We start from the raw sequence: 16339 nt of genomic DNA, 5'->3' as shown, positions 1-16339 counted from the left end.
CCCCTGCTGACTTCTGCAGTCTCACAAGCCACCCCACCTACCCCCTGAACTCATTCCAACCAGTTCTTGTTTCACTGGAAAGGCCAGGCCCTCTGACTTCAAGGCCTTTACATGAGCCTTGACACCTGCTTTCTTCTTTGCCCCACTAACCCATCCTCTAGGTCTCAGCTCACACATCCTCTCCTCCAGGAGAGACATAACTCCCTATTCCCATCACAGCCCTGATCACTGTTGTCTAGCTTATCGGTCCCGCCACTCCCACCAGGCTTCACCCATCGCAGCCCTGATCCCTCTGGCCTGTGCTCCCTCATTTGGTCCCTGAGCCCCATGAAAGCTGGGGCTATTTCACAGACAGGTGGCCACCAGTAGGAGCCTGGATAAGGGTCCCTGCTCAGCAAATAGTTGTTGAATAATTTCTGCAAACTTCATTGTCCCAATATGTGTGAAGGGCTGGCTGGGGCATGGGAGAAAGCAGTGCCATTACATACCCACCCACGTGGGGTGGGGGAGCACCCCACCTGCTCCCTTTTCATATCAAACTCAGGGTGACCTATCACTCAGCTCCCCACCCCATGCCCAAGACCCCTGTGGACCCTGTCTTGACTAGGAGCAATGAGGAGGAGGTGGGGCTACATGGTGGTTGCCCCACCCGAGGGTAAATGCTCCCTCTGAAAACACCAAGACTCAGAGCGGAGCTGAACAGAGCTGTGCTTGGTGCTTTCCTAGGCCCAGGGTCAAATAACATTATCGAAGGACTTGGACAGCCTAGTGGAGAGAGGGAGGGGGCACTTGCTCTATCCCATGCCCTGGGGGATGCCACTGGGAACACCAGCATTGGGGAGAACCTTCCTAGGTGGGCAGGATTTGCATCCAAATGACATTCAAAGCCTTGCTTCTAATCCATCCCCCTCAGGAGGAGGTGAGAGAAAGGGGCAGGAAGCTGGCCCACCTAGACCAGGGAAGGGCTGGGATGAGAAGGGTAGCATTCAGGACAACATCCAGATTGGTGGGCTCAACAGCTCTGCTACTGGGCTGCAGCTGTCTCTGTACTCCACCCTAAGAAGACTCAGGCCAGGATTTAATCTGAGGACCTCAGAATCACAAAATAGGCCTTCAAGGGCAAAACTAAGAGTCAAGTTGTTGCACTGTTCCCGTGCAAGGAGGAGCCCTAGATGGTTGTAAGCAGGGAAGGGTGAACTAGTAAGACTGAGGTTTCAGAAAGATCCCTTTGGCTGCCACATAAAAGGTGGCTGGGGGGAATTCCCTGGTGGTCCAGTGGTTAGGACTCAACTGAGGGCTCAGGTTCAATCCCTGGTCAGGGAACTAAAATCCCACAAACTGTGCAGGGGGACCCAAACAAAACAAAACAAAACAAACAAAACAGTGGATGGGGGTGTGGTTTGGGGCCGGGAGCCTAGGAGGTGACCAGCCAGGGAAGGGCCATGTGGGAGAGGGCCAGGTTAAGGTTGCGAGGAAAAGGCCCCAAGAACCATCTCTTGGATTTTAGCTCCCCTCTATCACCTGTTCCCTGAGGGCCCTGGTCTCTGCCACTGTGCAAAGATTGTTTACTTCAAGCCCTCAGTCAACCTGGGGAAAACAAGAAGCAGAGGAACTGGTCTAGGAACAAAGAACAAGTCAGTGCTGGCTAGCTTCCCAGCTTGTCTACCTGGCTCCAAAACCAAAACAAGGGCCTCTGGGACCCGGTGAGCAGTGTTGGTAGATAGTTTCAGAGACAGGAATGGAGGCAGAAACAACTTTCCAAATACTGTTTACTTCACTGAAACCTGGAGACAGGGAAAAGGTAGGTGAAAGTCTGGGACACCAGGCCTAGGCGTGCACGTTGACAACGGCGACATATAGGGCCAGGGTGCTGAGGGCCAGCAGCCCCGTCACCACCGCTCGGGCCAGCAGTGCTGTCCAGCTGCCCAGGGAACAGAGGTGGACGAAGGTCCTGTGGGGAAACATCACAATGAAGGAGGGAGACGAGACAATCGAACCCATCTGGACCCAGCCTCGAACCCCACCCAGCTCACTCCATGACAAAGGCCTTGTAGACGCTAAGGAACATCAGTAGGAGGACTGCTGGCCGGAAAGTGTGGTACAGGTCATAGCGTGTTATCATCCACACCTGGGCAGATGCGACGATGTAGTGGACCTGGAGGGAGGCAGGAGGTCAGAGCCAGGCCTCAGGAGAAGTAGTCACCAGCAAAAAAGGTGGGTGTGGGGGAAAGCAGGATTGCGTACCAGACTGATGTTGGAGTCAATGCTCATCTGGATGTATTTCCAGTCAAACTCAATGCCCCGAGCTCCAACCCAGAGGGGGATGCAGCTGAGAAAGGCAAAGGGAGGGATTCTCCAGTACCCAAACACCCTCAGCACCCAGAATCTGAGCCCCCGCCCTCCAGCACCCCCCTGGAACCCAGGTGTCCCTTCTCAGGAATCTGGGCGCCAGGCTGCTGCACACACCGGGACATAATGAGCTCGGCGGTGGCCCAGCCCAGGGCAGCAACCATGATCTTGTATTCCCCCTTGCCGGCATTCCGAGACATGACAAGGTTTAGGCCTATCAGGTCTGCCACATCCACGCTGGCCTTCATGAACTCCTGTGGGTCAGGTTGAGGCTTGAGTAAGCACAGGTGCCAGGGGGCCCCACTCCTGCACTCCCTCCCACTCCCTTGCCCCACTCACCCCAATGAAGTCATAGATGCCACCTTCCCAGGTGGGAAAGAAAGTGGCCAGGAACAGCATCTGAGACCAGAAAACAGACAGGTCACCTCAAGGTGAGGGAGAGCAACCACGTGGGTTTTGTGGGAAGTTAGTGTGTACATGGAGGGCAGTACACTAGGGTTCTGGGAGCCCATGTGGAAGAGGGACCACCAGGTGGGGGCAAGAAGGCAGGAGCAGGGGAGACTGAGGGTAGGGGCTTGGAAGTCTGGGTTCTGTGGTGATCACAAGGGATCGGGGTCAGGCCTGGAGGCGCCGGGGCTGGTTACCCACCAGGGCAGTGGTAGCAGTGCGGGTGGGACCTTGGGGGTTAGTTAGCGGCTCTTAGCAGTATCCAAACTCCTCTTAGCCATACAATCGCATGTTCTCAATTTTACTAAAAGTGCTACACAAAAGTTGCTTGGGAGGGCCTCTTCTCGGGTTCCAGCCCTTCCGAGCCAGGCTCCCGCAGGTATTCTGGAGCACCCAGCGCCGGGTGCCAAGGGCGGCCCCACCCCGGGGGTCGGGGCGGGGGCGGGGCGGAGCCGCGGGTCCCGCGAGCCCTCGCGCGGCACAGCCGGCGCCCTCACCTTGCACAGCTGCACGAAGAGGTAGGTGACCCCGGCCTGGACGCATTTCCAGAAGGCGTTGTACTCGGACCTGCGGGAGCGGGCGGTGAGGGGTCGGCCCGGCCCGCGCCCCCCCGCCCCGCGGCCGCCCCGCACTCACAGGCCGCTGCACTTGTAGGTGATGAAGTAGGGGAAGTAGGCAAGGGCGAAGCAGTTCCCGAAGTGGAACAGCGTCATGGCGCCGGCCGCCCGGCCCGCCGGAGCGCGCCTCTCAGCCTCGGCGGCCTGGCGCCCGAGCCCGGGCCTGGCGCCCACCTGCCTCCGCCGCGGCCCGCGCGGCCTTCTGGGAGCCGGAGTCCGCGGCGCGGCGCGCTGACGTCACCAGGCTCCGCCGCGGCGCCCCGGGCGACCCGCCGGAGCCCGAGCCCGAGCCGGAGCCGGCGCGGTCCCGGCCTCGCGGGAGCCGCTTTCGGGGTCCGGGCGCGGTCCTAGCGAGCGCGTGCGGGGCGAGTCTGGATCCCGGACCCGACCCCGCCGTGACCGGCGCAGAAACAGAGGGCGCAGCTGTGAGCACTCCGGGTTTTTAATTTCACCTTTTGCCCAGCAGTCCGGACCCCTCGCGCGCGACGCCCTCCTTCCCCCCGGGGGGCCGAGGGCGGGTACGGGAGAAACGGCTTCCGGCCCGGGAGCGCAGAGAAGCAGAGGCGGGCCTGCCTGCTTCACTTGTCTCGGCTGAACATGTAGCGGAGGAGGTCCACCACCCGGTGACTGTAGCCATATTCGTTGTCGTACCTGGGGAGGGAGGGATGGATGGAGGGGGTTCAGGGGATCCTCACGACCACCCCCGGTCTCTCTCCACGTTCTCTGACCCCTTCCTTCCCCCTTACCAGGAAATGAGCTTCACGAATTTGTCGTTGAGCGCGATGCTGGCGTTAGCATCAAAGATAGACGAGTGGGTATCGCTAATAAAGTCCGTGGACACGACCTGGGCATCAGAATTTCAAAGATAAGCGTGGGTCGCAGAGCAAGGACCTCCAGGAGCTCAGGCTCTTGGGCACACTGTCCATCCGTTCGTCTACAGTATTTGCCAGAGTCCCACTCTCTCCAGGTTCTGGGGACAGGGTGTGAGGAAGACATCCCCAGGGGTTTTGCAGGTAGGGGACTGGCCAAAGGATACAGACTGCAAACAGCCTCTGATGCTGCACCAACAGACATCTCTTCCTGGGAATATTGCGCGTGGAATGCAAGAGGCCCTCCCTGAGGGGAGGCAGTGAGTCTGGATCTGGTCAACTCCAGCCCTCAGCAGGGTCTCAGGTGGAAGGAACTACAGCACAAAGGCCCTGGGGGGTTGGCCCTAGCATGGTGGAGGGCCACAGGAAGGTTTTCAGCTCTGGGGGTGATGTGATCTGATTTCTTTAAGAGTTCCTGGCAGCTGTGTGAGAGTGGACCTTCAGGAGCTAAAACAGACAGCACCAAGGTGGACAGACAGAGCTGGCACTACTGGGAGCAAAGGGACGTGATATTCATTCCTCACAGGGAAGGCATCTGGCTGTGGCCTGCCTCAAGCAAGTGTTGAAAAATGGGAGCCCTTGTCTTGTTCACTAAGCACGTATTCAGCACCTGCTGTATGCCAGGCCCTGGGAAGACAGCTGGAGCTACAGAAGTGAAAAACAAGTCCCAAAGTCCCTGCTGTCTTGGAGTGTACGTGCTAGCAGGGCCAACAGGGACTATGAAGTGACATATCAGGTAAGGAAAAGGGCCACAAAAAGAACATCTCTCAGAGGTGAGAGGTTGAAGTAGCGACTTGGAGAAGGTGAGGACAGACTATGTGACCACCTGAGGGAAAAACTTTCCAAACCAAAGTGGCAGCAAGTGCAAAGATCCTGAGGTAGGGCAGAGCTGACCTTCCCAGCCCACTGTTCCTATTTTGATAAGTTGCAAACACCTCCTTGGCAAATGGAAAATCACGCTCCCTCCCCAGAGGGCTCTTCCCAGGGTCCCCTCTCCTCAGCCCCTACCTCGTCCTCGGTGTAGGCAAGGATGCCAGCCATGGGCCCCTTCGCTGCTGCTTTTATGGCATCCTTGATGGCTGAGTACGAGGTAGGCTGGGCCAGGCGGCAGGTCAGGTCCACAACAGACACGTCTGGGGTTGGCACTCGGAACGCCATTCCCGTCAGCTTCCTGGAGAATTTCACGTCAGGGGTGGGAGTCAGAACCCAGGAACATCTCCATCATTCCCCCTTGTCTCTGCTTTCCCCTCAGCAGACACCTCGAGGAATGGGGGCCAGGCCAGTCCTCCTGGAGTGTGCGCACCGCCCCCAGCCCACCCCCCCGGTTGCAGCTTTGTGCCCTCATACCCTTTGAGGTCTGGGATGACTTTGCCCACGGCCTTGGCAGCCCCTGTGGAGGCTGGGATGATGTTCTGGTGGGCACTCCGTCCGTCTCGCCAGGCCTTCTTTGATGGCCCATCCACTGTCTTCTGGGTGGCAGTGTAGGAATGGACTGTGGTCTTGGGGAGGAAGAGGGCCGAGGTGAGCGCTTCTTGCTCCCAAGCTCCCATGCCTCTCTTTCCCAGGCCCAGGGTGGTGACCCAAGTGTGGAGGCTGGCAGGGCCACCACCTCCAGTCACAGGAGGGGCACATGCAGGCAGTTTCCAGAGTTTAAAAGACTTCACCACTGGTGGGCTTCTCCCCCCCAAACCAGTCTCTTCCTGTTAACTCCACACACTAAGCAAGTATGGGAGGAAGAAGTACAGTTTCCCCGCCATGCCTCCGGCCCCAACCCTTCTCTCCAACTCACCATCAGCCCTTCCACAATTCCAAATTGCTCATGGATGACCTTGGCAAGGGGGGCCAGGCAGTTGGTGGTGCAGGATGCGTTGCTGAAACGGCCCGGGTGTGCAAGGGCACTGAGAGGTGAGTCTCAGAGCCACCCCTCCACCCTTCCCTGTCTTTCAGGGTTCGCGCACAGGCTTGGTTTTGTGAAAAGTCATGCTGGGGATAAGGGAGCATCAGGGATGCCTTCAGACTGAAGGAGGCACCAGAGGTGCAGCTGGGGGAAGCTCCCTAAGCATGTTCTCCAGAAGCCGTGCGTTTCTAATAGATGGCTTTAGGGGAACGCTCACAAGATGGCTGTTAAGACTTTGGGAAGGAGAAGTGGGTTGATGTGAAAAGAGCACCAGGAAAAAAAAAAAAGAGCACCAGGGGTCAAGTGGGAGTGGGAGTGGGGAGGGCGAGTCAGAATCTTCCCCACCGCAGGCTGGCTTGTCCTCCAGGTGCACACTTCAGAATGCTGCTGCCCATTACCTGACAATCTTCATGGAGCCAGGGTTATAGTCCTTTTCGTTCACCCCCATGACAAACATGGGTACGTCTGGAGAGGGCGCACAGATGACCACACGCAGGGCACCTGCCTCGATGTGACCCTGGGGAAAGCGCACAGGTGTCATGAGGTGCTTCAAGTGCCACACCCCCTGGGCAGCCCCGGGCACCTCTCCCTGACTTACTGTAGTTTCCTCGGTGGTCAGGTACACACCTGTGGCCTCCACCACAAAGGGGCTCCCGACAGACTTCCAGGGGATTTCTTTGGGCTGCTTGCTGTGGAGGAGCGGCAGCACAGTGAGTCAGTCTCCCCTGCACGGCCTCCCCTTCACAGTCCACGGCCTTCACCATTTGAAAGGCTGACCGGACACCTTCCTGCTGGCTGTCTGCTCCCCCCAGCCCACGCATCCCTAGCTGCCCCAGATGGGCTCGACCCTGCTGCTTCTGCCTCTCATCGCTAACCCCCTGGTGGGCCGCTTTTCTTGACTGCACCTGCTATGCCTGGGTACAGGCTGCCACCTCGCCAACTCAGGCCTCAACCCCTGCCCAGGGGACCATCTGGACTGCTCCCAGCCAGGTCAGGCCCTTTCTACATATGCTGCCCAGAATGTAGACCCTGGGAGGCTGAGGCCTGCCCTGCTGCTTCTGGCTCCAGCCCTGGCAACCTCATCACAGCCCTCTTCACCCCTCTTCTCTTTACTCCTCAGCTTCTGCAACAGGGATCCTGGTGCCAGAGGCCAGGCAAGGCCCTGAAAACACACATCACATCCAGAGAGCAACTCCCAGGAGACTGAAGCCTTGCGGCAGCCCTGGGGCCAGCAGTAGCTAGTGGTTTATGTTGGAAAGGTAAAGGAGATTTTCTGTGTCTTGTTTTATAAATATACCTTTTCCACTTGATATCAGATGTTTGTGCTTGAAACATATTAAACATCTAGTATTGCTGTTTTCTACTTGGCTTTACCAAACAAACAATAAATGAGGAAACTCTATACTATTCTTTTCCTTCACAGCGTTGATCACAACTGCAGTGTTTGCTCTGGTGATTGTTAGTGTCTGTCTCATCTTCTAGACCACTCCACGGCAGCAAGGCTGGGTCCCTCCGGAGGGGTTCAGTCAGTGTTTCTGGGGTTTTTTTTATTAGCCATTCTACACATGTTTATGGAACACCTGCCATTTGCCCACATTCTAAGTGCCTTACTTGTGTTGAACTCCTTTAACCCTGTGCTGAGTTAAGTACTGTTATTATTGGTATTTTTCAGAAGAGCCAGGACAGAGGTGAAAAGAGTAGAGGCAGAGCTGCCTGGGAGCACAGGCGGGCTGGCCCTAGAGATGAATGAACGAGCAGCTTCCTCTCTTCTCCCTGGGCCACCACACATGGTTCTTCTTGCTCCCTGGTCATCTGTCAGGTCACACTTTTCATCATCTGACCCAAGAAGTTCTTTTCTGATGCCCCCCATTCCCTGCCTTCCAAGTTGGGGGAAGGGCACTTCAACAAATTCCTTTGTGGCAGCTGTGGAGCTGGCATGGGGCAGAGTCGGTGCCCCTGGAGACCCCAGCCCCTTCCCCTAGGCTGTCATAGGCTCTGCCCTCCTGCCCAGGGGCCTGTTTCGAGGATTCTGTTCATTCTTCAAGGAGGTACTGAGTCTACCCAGGCCCAGGGCCTGCGCCTGCGGGTGCCAGAGCAACAGTGGTGCCCAGGGCCCTCCTTGCAAGGAGGCTGCGTGAGCCCTTCCTGGTGCTCCCCACGCCCCTCCGGCCGTGCTCCCTGCTGCGCTGTGGTGGGTATGATCAGCATCCCTATCAGATGCATGAGGAAACCGAGGCTCGGGGAAGTTCACTGCCTTGCCCAGGGTCACCCAGCTGGAAAGGGTGGAGCGGGCTAAAGTACACACTCAAGCAAACAGCTAGTGCTGACGGCCCGGAGGACGTCTGCAGTGGTGCGATGGAGAGCAGCGGGGAAGGGGGAAGAGGCGCTGCAGTCATCGGGGAAGTCGGCACCTGAGGGGGGCACACACTGAGGGGGCGGCTGTGCGGGGACGGGGCAGCCCTGGGAGAATGCCCCAAGCGGCGGGAAGGACAGTGCCCAGGCTGAGGAAGGGACGGACACAGTATGTCTCAGTAATGACTGCCCTGCTGGAATTTGGAATTGTTTTTGCTGTCATGATTTCAAATTTGGGTCAAGCAGCTTCTATTCTCACTGACCCTTAAGTCCCTGCTTCTACCCATCCCTGGCCACCTGACTACAAATAAACAGTGGGGCTGAGAGCAGACCTGCCGGGAGGAGTGCTGGGAAGGCTGCAGATCTCGCCTGGGGTTGGAGGGAGCTCACAAGCATGCGTGTGCAAGTGTGTAAAATCGGAGGCAGCTACAGGCCCAGCAGTGGCTAATAACTTACATTAGAAAGGTGAAGGAGGTTTACTGTTTCCCATTATAGAATTTTTTTGGTGTTTTGAAAATGTTTGTATTTGAAGCATTTTAAACACCCAGTGTTATTGCTTTTGACTTACAGATTCTAAACAAATCTTGAAATGAAGGAGGCATATTTGTATCAGTGAGAACTAGGTGAAGTGGGTTCTAAGAAAAGGTGCTGGTGCAGGGTCCCGAGAGGCTGATGGCCAGTGTGGCTGAAGTGACGTGGAAAGGCTGGGGAGTGGGGCATATAGTTGGTGGGGGGCCCCGTCAGCAGCTGGGATTTTATTTGTGGGGTGATGGGAAGCCATCGGAGGATCTACGTGGGGGCGTAACCAGGCCCCGTTGATGTTTTAAAACGGCCTCTGTGGCTGCTGTGTAGGAACTGAATAGAAGAAGTTGGCCAGGTGGTGATGCCATTTCCTGGGCAGGCAGATGAACAGATCTGAGGCTTAAAGAATAATCAGGAGTTGAGTTTTAGACAGCTTGAGTTCATATGCCTGAGAGAAAATGCACACATGTTAAATAAAAAGTATTTTGAGTGCAGTGGGGCATCTTTCTAGATTAGTGCTTCTTAACCATTCTAGGGGTCAGGGACTTCTCTGAGACCCCCTTTCCATACCAGTACCCAGAGGCATGTGCACACACAATTTGGGGGTTTATGAACCCCACATGAGAGGCTGGAATCCCCTTCTAGTCACCTCTGCGTCCCCTGCATTCGTCTGTTGCAGGCTTGCACAGACGGCCGCCCTTACCACTGGAAGATGCTGATCTCGTTGTTATCGACGACCAGCTGTCCATTCCTGTATTCCACGCTCCCCTTGTATCGGCCATGGGTGGAGTCATACTTAAACATGTACACCTGCAGGAGACAGAATGGCTCCTAGTCTTGGGGTGGACGGGGAGCGAGCATCCCTAGGGAGTCCCCACCGCGGTGAAGGTTCCATCACATTGCAGCTGGGAGCTTCCACAGGGCTCCCCTGAACCCCTTCCCCACCCTGGTCCCACTCTCCCCTATCTCGCCCTTTTGTCTGCTGCTCACCATGTATTCTGGGTCAATGAACGGATCATTCACTGCTACCACCTTAACGCCCTTCTCCATGCAGGCACGCAGCACCAGGCGACCAATGCGTCCAAAGCTGTCCAGGAATGAAGGTTGAGGGGGTGGTCCTCAGAATCCTCAGCCAGCAGGCAGAGGAGGGGACGGGAGGGAAGCAGGGAACAGAGAAGAGGCCGGCTCAAGGGGACTGGGTGGGATTTCTCAATCTGGGGAAGAAGGCAGCCATCCCTGTGCGGGCCAGTGTCATCTTGCCCAGATGACCTCGCCAGCCTCTTCACTACTTTCTGTGCCTCCTCTGCCCATCTGTCCTCTACCCCTATTCCTAACCTTGTAGCTGGATGGATCTTGTAGAACTTCACGTCAGATTATATCTCTTGACCTGAAAACCTCCACCACTCTCTCAGTAAAACCAGATCCAAACTCCTTCCCATGGTCCCCTAGGCCGCTGCCAGCTTTCCGCCGCCCTCCCTCTAATCCCCTGCTTGTGTCACAGCAGCCGCGCTGAATTCCTGCCCATCCTTATTACACTGAGCTGCCACTGCTTGCTGCACAGTTATCACTCAGGCCTCACTCCAGTGTCACCTCCCAGAGGCCTTCCCTGAGTCCCCTGGCTAACACTGCCCTCTTCAGTCTTACTGTACCCCTGAGTTCCACACTGTTCATCACTGAGCTGCCGTGTTCCTTATTTGTTGACTTCCTGCCAGAATGTGAGCTCTCTGAACCATTCTAGGGGTCAGGGACTTGTTTACCGGAGCCCTGTTTACCTGATCCCCATGTTTCTCCAGGATGGGCGAGTGAAAGCCTTGCTGAGACATGAGGAAATGCCCCAGTTAGTCATGGAGGAGAGGCTGGGCCCTGAAGCTTCAGGAATGGCTCAGGGGCCAGAGGCGACTCACCCATTGATGCCGACAGTCAGCTCCCGAAGCTTCTTAGGTGGAGGAGGTGGAGGTGGTGGGACTTCCTCCTTGACTGGCTGGGGCTGGGGCCGGGGCTCCGGCTCAACCTCGGGCGCTGGTGGGGGTGGTTCTCTGATCACTGTTGGGGAGTGGGGGAAAGGGGCTATGAGCTGTGTCATCACTGCAACAGAATGAGCCATCTTTGCCACCCAGAACCTGCTGCTGGCTCCTGGCGCCTAGTGGCCAACCATACAGCCTGGTGTTTCCCAAACCTACCTGATCCACAGAATGAGCAGGGGGTGGGCTTGCTTTAAAATATCAGTGCCAGGGCCTCTTCCCTGGACATTCTAACTCAATGGGTATGTATTTTTAACAGTTGCTTGGGGTGATAGTCTCTGTGCCTCAGTTTCCTCCTCTGTAAAATGGAGATGATAACAGTACTTCTCTCAGTGGGTCACCATGAGGATTAGATGAGTAATATATGTAGTGCTTATGATAACGTCGAGGAAACATTCCACATACATTAATATTTCAAAGATCATCTCCCAAACTTGTCTGATAATTGAGCTAGTCCAGTCATCCCCAAACTGTTCTGGTAAGAATCACCAGGAGGCCACTTCCTAGGGAAATCTGACTCAGTGGGTCTGTACCGAGGCCCAGGAATCCTGTCTCCAACAAGGTGATTCTTATGCTCAGAGAAGTTTAGGGAACACAGGTCTATCATATGAAACAAATGGAAACCCTTATCAGCTTCTGCCTCTCCAAACACACACGTCCACGCCCATACTGCATTTAAAGCACATGTGCGTGAAGCTCTGCTAGCTGAGCTACAGCTGAGGGCTTGAGGTGGGGAGGAGAGACGTGATGGAGACAGCAGTCAGGGGGCGTGGCTGGTAGAGGGTTTCAAGCTGGGCGTCAGGCCTGGGTGTCAGCCTGGCTCAGCCACCTGCCGGCTGAGTTGTCCTGAGCAAGTTAAGGAAACTCTGGCCTGTTTCCTGGTGTCACATCTGACCCTCCACCTGGGGGCTACTGTGAGGACTCCGTGAGATCTCAAGGCCCAGTAGGTGCTGATTTTAATAGAAGGGAGAACGTCTGACATGGTGTGTTCATGAGGAAAGGGAGAGGGATGGGATTGGAGAGAGCCTGGAGGATGAAGGTGGGAGTTGCATTTGGCACCAGAATCAGGCACCTTGGGTGGGGTGGAGGGGTTGGGAGCTGGGGGTCAGCAGACCTGTCTCTCTGGTCTCTCCAGGCTGCCACAGACCTTGTGGCCGAAGGCTGGGCTGTGTGTGTTTCCAGTAACACTACATGTTCCTAAAGATGTTAGTCAGTGTTTATTGCTGGTTATTGGTGACCTTAAGAATGTTTGTATTCCTGGGGGTTCTGTTTCTGCTCTCATGAAAAGGGGAGGTTTGTCCTTATGGATGAAGAGTGGGGCTCTTAGCCCACTCAGTGACCTTTCAAAAGAAAACCCAGGTGGTTCTTCTCTTGCTACTTCCCCCAGCCTTGCCTTCTCCCCTGTGCTCCAGGGTGGGGTACATGGGCTGCTCTGGGAAGGAAGAGCCCGGAGGAGCTTCAGTGATGAAGCATCACCTGGTAGGTGAAACACGGGTATGGGTGTGCGCTCTACCAGTTACAACAACGCTCCCATTTCCCGAGTCCCACCAAAGGCTAGGTGCTGTGCTGAGCTCTTCAGGCGCATCAGCTAACTGAATGCTGCGAGGTGTGCGCTATATACCCACTTTACAGAGAGGAAACCGAGGCCCGTGATCACTGAGCGAGTGATAAACAGGGAAGGGGTTCAAAGCCCGCAGCTGTTAACCTGCTTGTGGCTGCGTCTTCCAGGGTTTGCGGGACCCTGGAGCCCCGCCCAAGCCCCGCCCCACCTCGGCCACGCCCACCCCTGTGGTGCTGAGGCTGCCCGCCTGCTTCGCCTGCGGCCAGTGAGGAGGCTGGGAGCGAATGGGGTGGCCCTGCCCGAAGGCCTGGGTTCGCTGGCTGGAGCGTGTGCGCCCACCTCCGGCTGGGGGAGGCAGGGCCGCCCACTGGCAGCGAGCAGGGACTCCGAGTCCGAACTCCACTATTCCCGTGCCTAGACCCAGAAACGTGCTTTGTGTCTTCTTAGCTCTGGTGGCCGCTCTGTAACGTAGGGACACTAAACACTGGCCTCAGAGGTGATTGTGAGGCTTCACTGATCGCACGCCTGTAAATGGCTCGGCACCCGGCGGGCTCGAGTGTCCTCGCTTTGTGTGATTCAGGGAGGACAGAGTCCACCAACCCCCAAGCGGCCCTTTCGCATCAGCGTCAATTTTACGTGAAACCTCGCTCGCCCGGGTACTTCAACAACCAGCGGCTGCCCTCAGACGGGGCGCCTCGTAAACCCGGCGCTGGCCTCCGTCCTGGCCCCCGTTTCCGCCCTTCCACTGGGCCATCTGCACAAAACCCAACCTGGGGGCAGGGGGTCCCCGTCCTCTCCACCATTGCCATAGAAACCACTTTGCCAGCAAACCGGTGGTGAGGAGGGTGGGGCTGGAGCGAGCGAGGGCAGCGGCGGATGGAAGAGCCCAGGCAGGCAAGGCCTCCTGCCGGGCTCCCGGTGGACACGACTGGGGCGCCGCTCGCCGGCAGGGGCTCAGAGACGGCTGCAGGAACCCCTCAACCGCCCTTTCTTTTCCTCCCCGGGGTCGCTCCGCCGCCTCCCTCACGCGAGCACGGCGGTCGCAGCAGCTGGACAACGGTGACATTGGTGAGGATGACGTCGCGTTTCGACATGGCCTCCTAACGTTTCACGGCTCAGCCAGCGGTCCTGGCACCGGCGCGATGTTACTGCGAGACGCGGGCTCGGGGGCTGGAGGAGCTGGAGCCGCTTTCTGTGACGTCACAGTGACGTCACAGAGGAGGCGGCACGAAGGCCCGTCGAGGCGTGTGGCCATGTACCACGGTTCCAAGGCCACCCCTGGCGTCTAGAATGGAATCCAACATTTTACACTGGCCTTCAAAGCCCTTCTCTGTTATCTTCTTTCTTCTCCTTGGGCGCACGGGGCTCCATGCTGTTCCGGACCCTCCTCTGGATGGCTACCCTATTTCTTTGTGCCTGGAAGCCCTATCCAGGTCTTCCATTGGCTGCCTCTTGGTCTCCCTCGGGGCCACCCTTTAAGAGAGGCCCCCCGAACTCCACATCTAAAGTTCTCTCCTTTCTCAGTCACTAGGAAGCCTTGTCTGACTTCCCATCCTGGGTTAAGTATTCCAATGTGCGAAACTGCTCTAGGGTCACACTGTGTTTTTATTTTCCACTGCAGCATATGTCTCTCTAAAAGTCATCTTGTTTATTCATTTGTTTTCTTGCCAGTTGTCTCTGCCACTAGAGTGCTTGTCTGCCTTCCTCACTTTTATATCCCGTCAACTAGAAGAATGTTTGGCACACAAAAGGTACTTGCTCAGTAAATAATACCAGAATGAATGAATACATGTCACCTCCTGAGGCTTCTTCTGATCCCCAATCTTAGAGCAACCTTAAGTCCTGTCCTCTCACAGCACCCTGTTCTTTCCCTTACGGTTTTTCATGTAGTTTGCCATAATCTAGTTACTGATTTACTTGTTCACTGTCCCTCTGTTGGGCTGTTGGGTCCATTCCTTTCTGTTTTGTTCACCACTGGTCCTCCAGCTCCTAGAACTGGGCCTGACACAAAGCAGGCTTTCAATAAACATTAGGGGAGGAACAAATGGACAGATGGCTCCCTTCCCCCAAAGCATGGGAGGTGGGGGCTTGCTTGCACATCCGTGACTCACAGGCAGGCACCTTCACCTGCAGGGCCAGTTGACACACAGCTGTGACCAAGATTTAGGGGGTGTGGAGGTTTGGGCCAGAAGGGAATCATCATCCCAGAGAGAGGCGTGGAAGCCAGAAGGGGCAGAATGACATAACCTCTTCTCTCCGGAAACCTCCATGAGAACTGAGTTTGCTAAGCACCTGCCATGGGACAGAATAAGGCTGAGGTGCTCCTGCTTGGATGGCCTGGGAAAGGTGGAACTGAAAATAAATTGAGTGTACAGCTGGGGAGATTTCAGTGAACCAAGACCAAAAAACAGAACAAAGGGGGACAAATTGAACATGTATAATCAAGGTGAAAAAGCGTACACAAATTAAACCAGGACTGAAAAGGGACCGATTTTGTACGACTTTACAATAATAGATAGAAAAAGCAAGACCATTAAAATTTTCTTAGAAAATATGAGGGATCAAAACCTGTCCGAAAAGAAATGGCAAATTTGAGTAGGCCAATAATAAGAGAAGAAACAAAGAGTAACGATCTAGCCCCCCAAAGGCAGATTCAGATCCCCATGATTTTATGGGCAAGATCTGCCGAAGCATCAGGAAGAGATAGTTGCCGTTCTACAGGACCTGCTGCAGCGCGTAACCAGAGCCGGGAAGCCCAGGGGCAGCTCCTGTGCTGAGAGGCTCTGGGTAGGGCGCGTGCTGTGAGGCCCTGTGGAGCGGCAGGCACACTGCGTGTGTGCACACCGCACACTTCGTGGGGGTGCTTGGCGGCGCTGTGATAGCTCAACTACTGAAACCTCCTCCACTCACTCTAGGAAGCAGCTCAGCCACGTTACCAAAACCAGCAGAGAAAGGACAACTCCAGGCTAATCTCATGTATGGAGATAGATGCCAAAGTCCTGATTCAAATAGTGGCAAATGGGAGTGAAGCACTGAGGAGAGGGACGGGGGCTGACAGAAGATGGTAGGATGGGGCAGAGAGAGGGGAGGAAAAGAGAAATGGAGTATATTGCCAAAGGAGAAACCCCACCTTTCCATCTCGGGACGGATTAGAATTCTGAAGCTCACCCTTCCCCACCCAGCAATCTCCGGGCATGGGACACTCCCTCATCTGGGTGCCGGACAAGGGCAGGAAAGTCACACCTGAGGTTGCCCAGAGGTTTGACTTTGTCCCTGGACCATGAAACTGGGAAACAGATTTGGTGAGCTCAAGCTTGGAGAGATGGCACAATTAGTCACCCTCTATAGGTGACGGCAGAGGCTCCTGGGTCTCTGGGTCTGCGAGGCCTGGTTCTGGGTGGAGCCAAGTGTCCAGGATCTGGGGTGTAACTCTGGGCTAGCCACATGGGTCCTCCAGGGGAGTGGACCTTGTCGTCCTTGTCTGAGCAAAGCCCGAAATCCCATGCGGATCTCGCCACACCTGGACACCCACACACATAACTCTGCCACCCCCACTTGCTCATACCCTGCACCTTCTTTCGTGCCTGGCCTTCCCATGGGCAATCCCACCTCCACCCCCTCTCCCAAGCTCTCCCCTTGGCACCCAAAACCCAAATATCTTTCACGCCTGCACCCAACTGTACCCACTCGCTGGCCCTCATCCT

The 16339-nt window shown here is 56.0% G+C and overlaps 2 protein-coding genes and 1 long non-coding RNA gene across 5 annotated transcripts; 1 reads left to right on the top strand and 2 right to left on the bottom strand.

Moving 5' to 3' along the window:
- Window positions 1–1751: 1751 nt before the first annotated feature.
- Window positions 1752–3631, bottom strand: TMEM147 (transmembrane protein 147). Its single transcript, XM_057712566.1, has 7 exons — window positions 3433–3631; window positions 3294–3363; window positions 2689–2748; window positions 2467–2603; window positions 2245–2329; window positions 2034–2155; window positions 1752–1951 (listed from the first exon to the last, which is right to left on the bottom strand). The coding sequence occupies exons 1-7, from the start codon at window positions 3507–3509 to the stop codon at window positions 1828–1830; spliced, it is 675 nt and encodes a 224-aa protein (XP_057568549.1). The 5' UTR covers window positions 3510–3631; the 3' UTR covers window positions 1752–1827.
- A 71-nt stretch (window positions 3632–3702) lies between these two features.
- On the top strand, window positions 3703–15363 carry LOC130838881 (uncharacterized). 3 transcript variants are annotated; one of them, XR_009049727.1, is made up of 4 exons: window positions 3703–3838; window positions 4163–5018; window positions 7300–7438; window positions 14307–15363. It is a non-coding gene; the product is annotated as an uncharacterized LOC130838881 (long non-coding RNA). The 3 variants fall into 3 exon arrangements; XR_009049726.1 differs by lacking the exon at window positions 14307–15363 and adding an exon at window positions 7852–11007; XR_009049725.1 differs by lacking the exon at window positions 14307–15363 and having other exon boundaries at window positions 7300–7581.
- GAPDHS (glyceraldehyde-3-phosphate dehydrogenase, spermatogenic) lies at window positions 3970–13729 on the bottom strand. Its single transcript, XM_057712613.1, has 11 exons — window positions 13663–13729; window positions 10958–11096; window positions 10044–10140; window positions 9757–9863; window positions 6778–6868; window positions 6578–6696; window positions 6072–6153; window positions 5630–5781; window positions 5291–5453; window positions 4160–4257; window positions 3970–4064 (listed from the first exon to the last, which is right to left on the bottom strand). The coding sequence occupies exons 1-11, from the start codon at window positions 13727–13729 to the stop codon at window positions 3992–3994; spliced, it is 1188 nt and encodes a 395-aa protein (XP_057568596.1). The 3' UTR covers window positions 3970–3991.
- Window positions 15364–16339: the final 976 nt, after the last annotated feature.

The sequence above is a fragment of the Hippopotamus amphibius genome, chromosome 16, assembly GCF_030028045.1.
Source record: "Hippopotamus amphibius kiboko isolate mHipAmp2 chromosome 16, mHipAmp2.hap2, whole genome shotgun sequence".
Taxonomy (NCBI): domain Eukaryota; kingdom Metazoa; phylum Chordata; class Mammalia; order Artiodactyla; family Hippopotamidae; genus Hippopotamus; species Hippopotamus amphibius.
The sequence above is the reverse complement of the archived record's forward strand: the minus strand, read 5'-3'. Positions and strand labels throughout refer to the sequence as shown.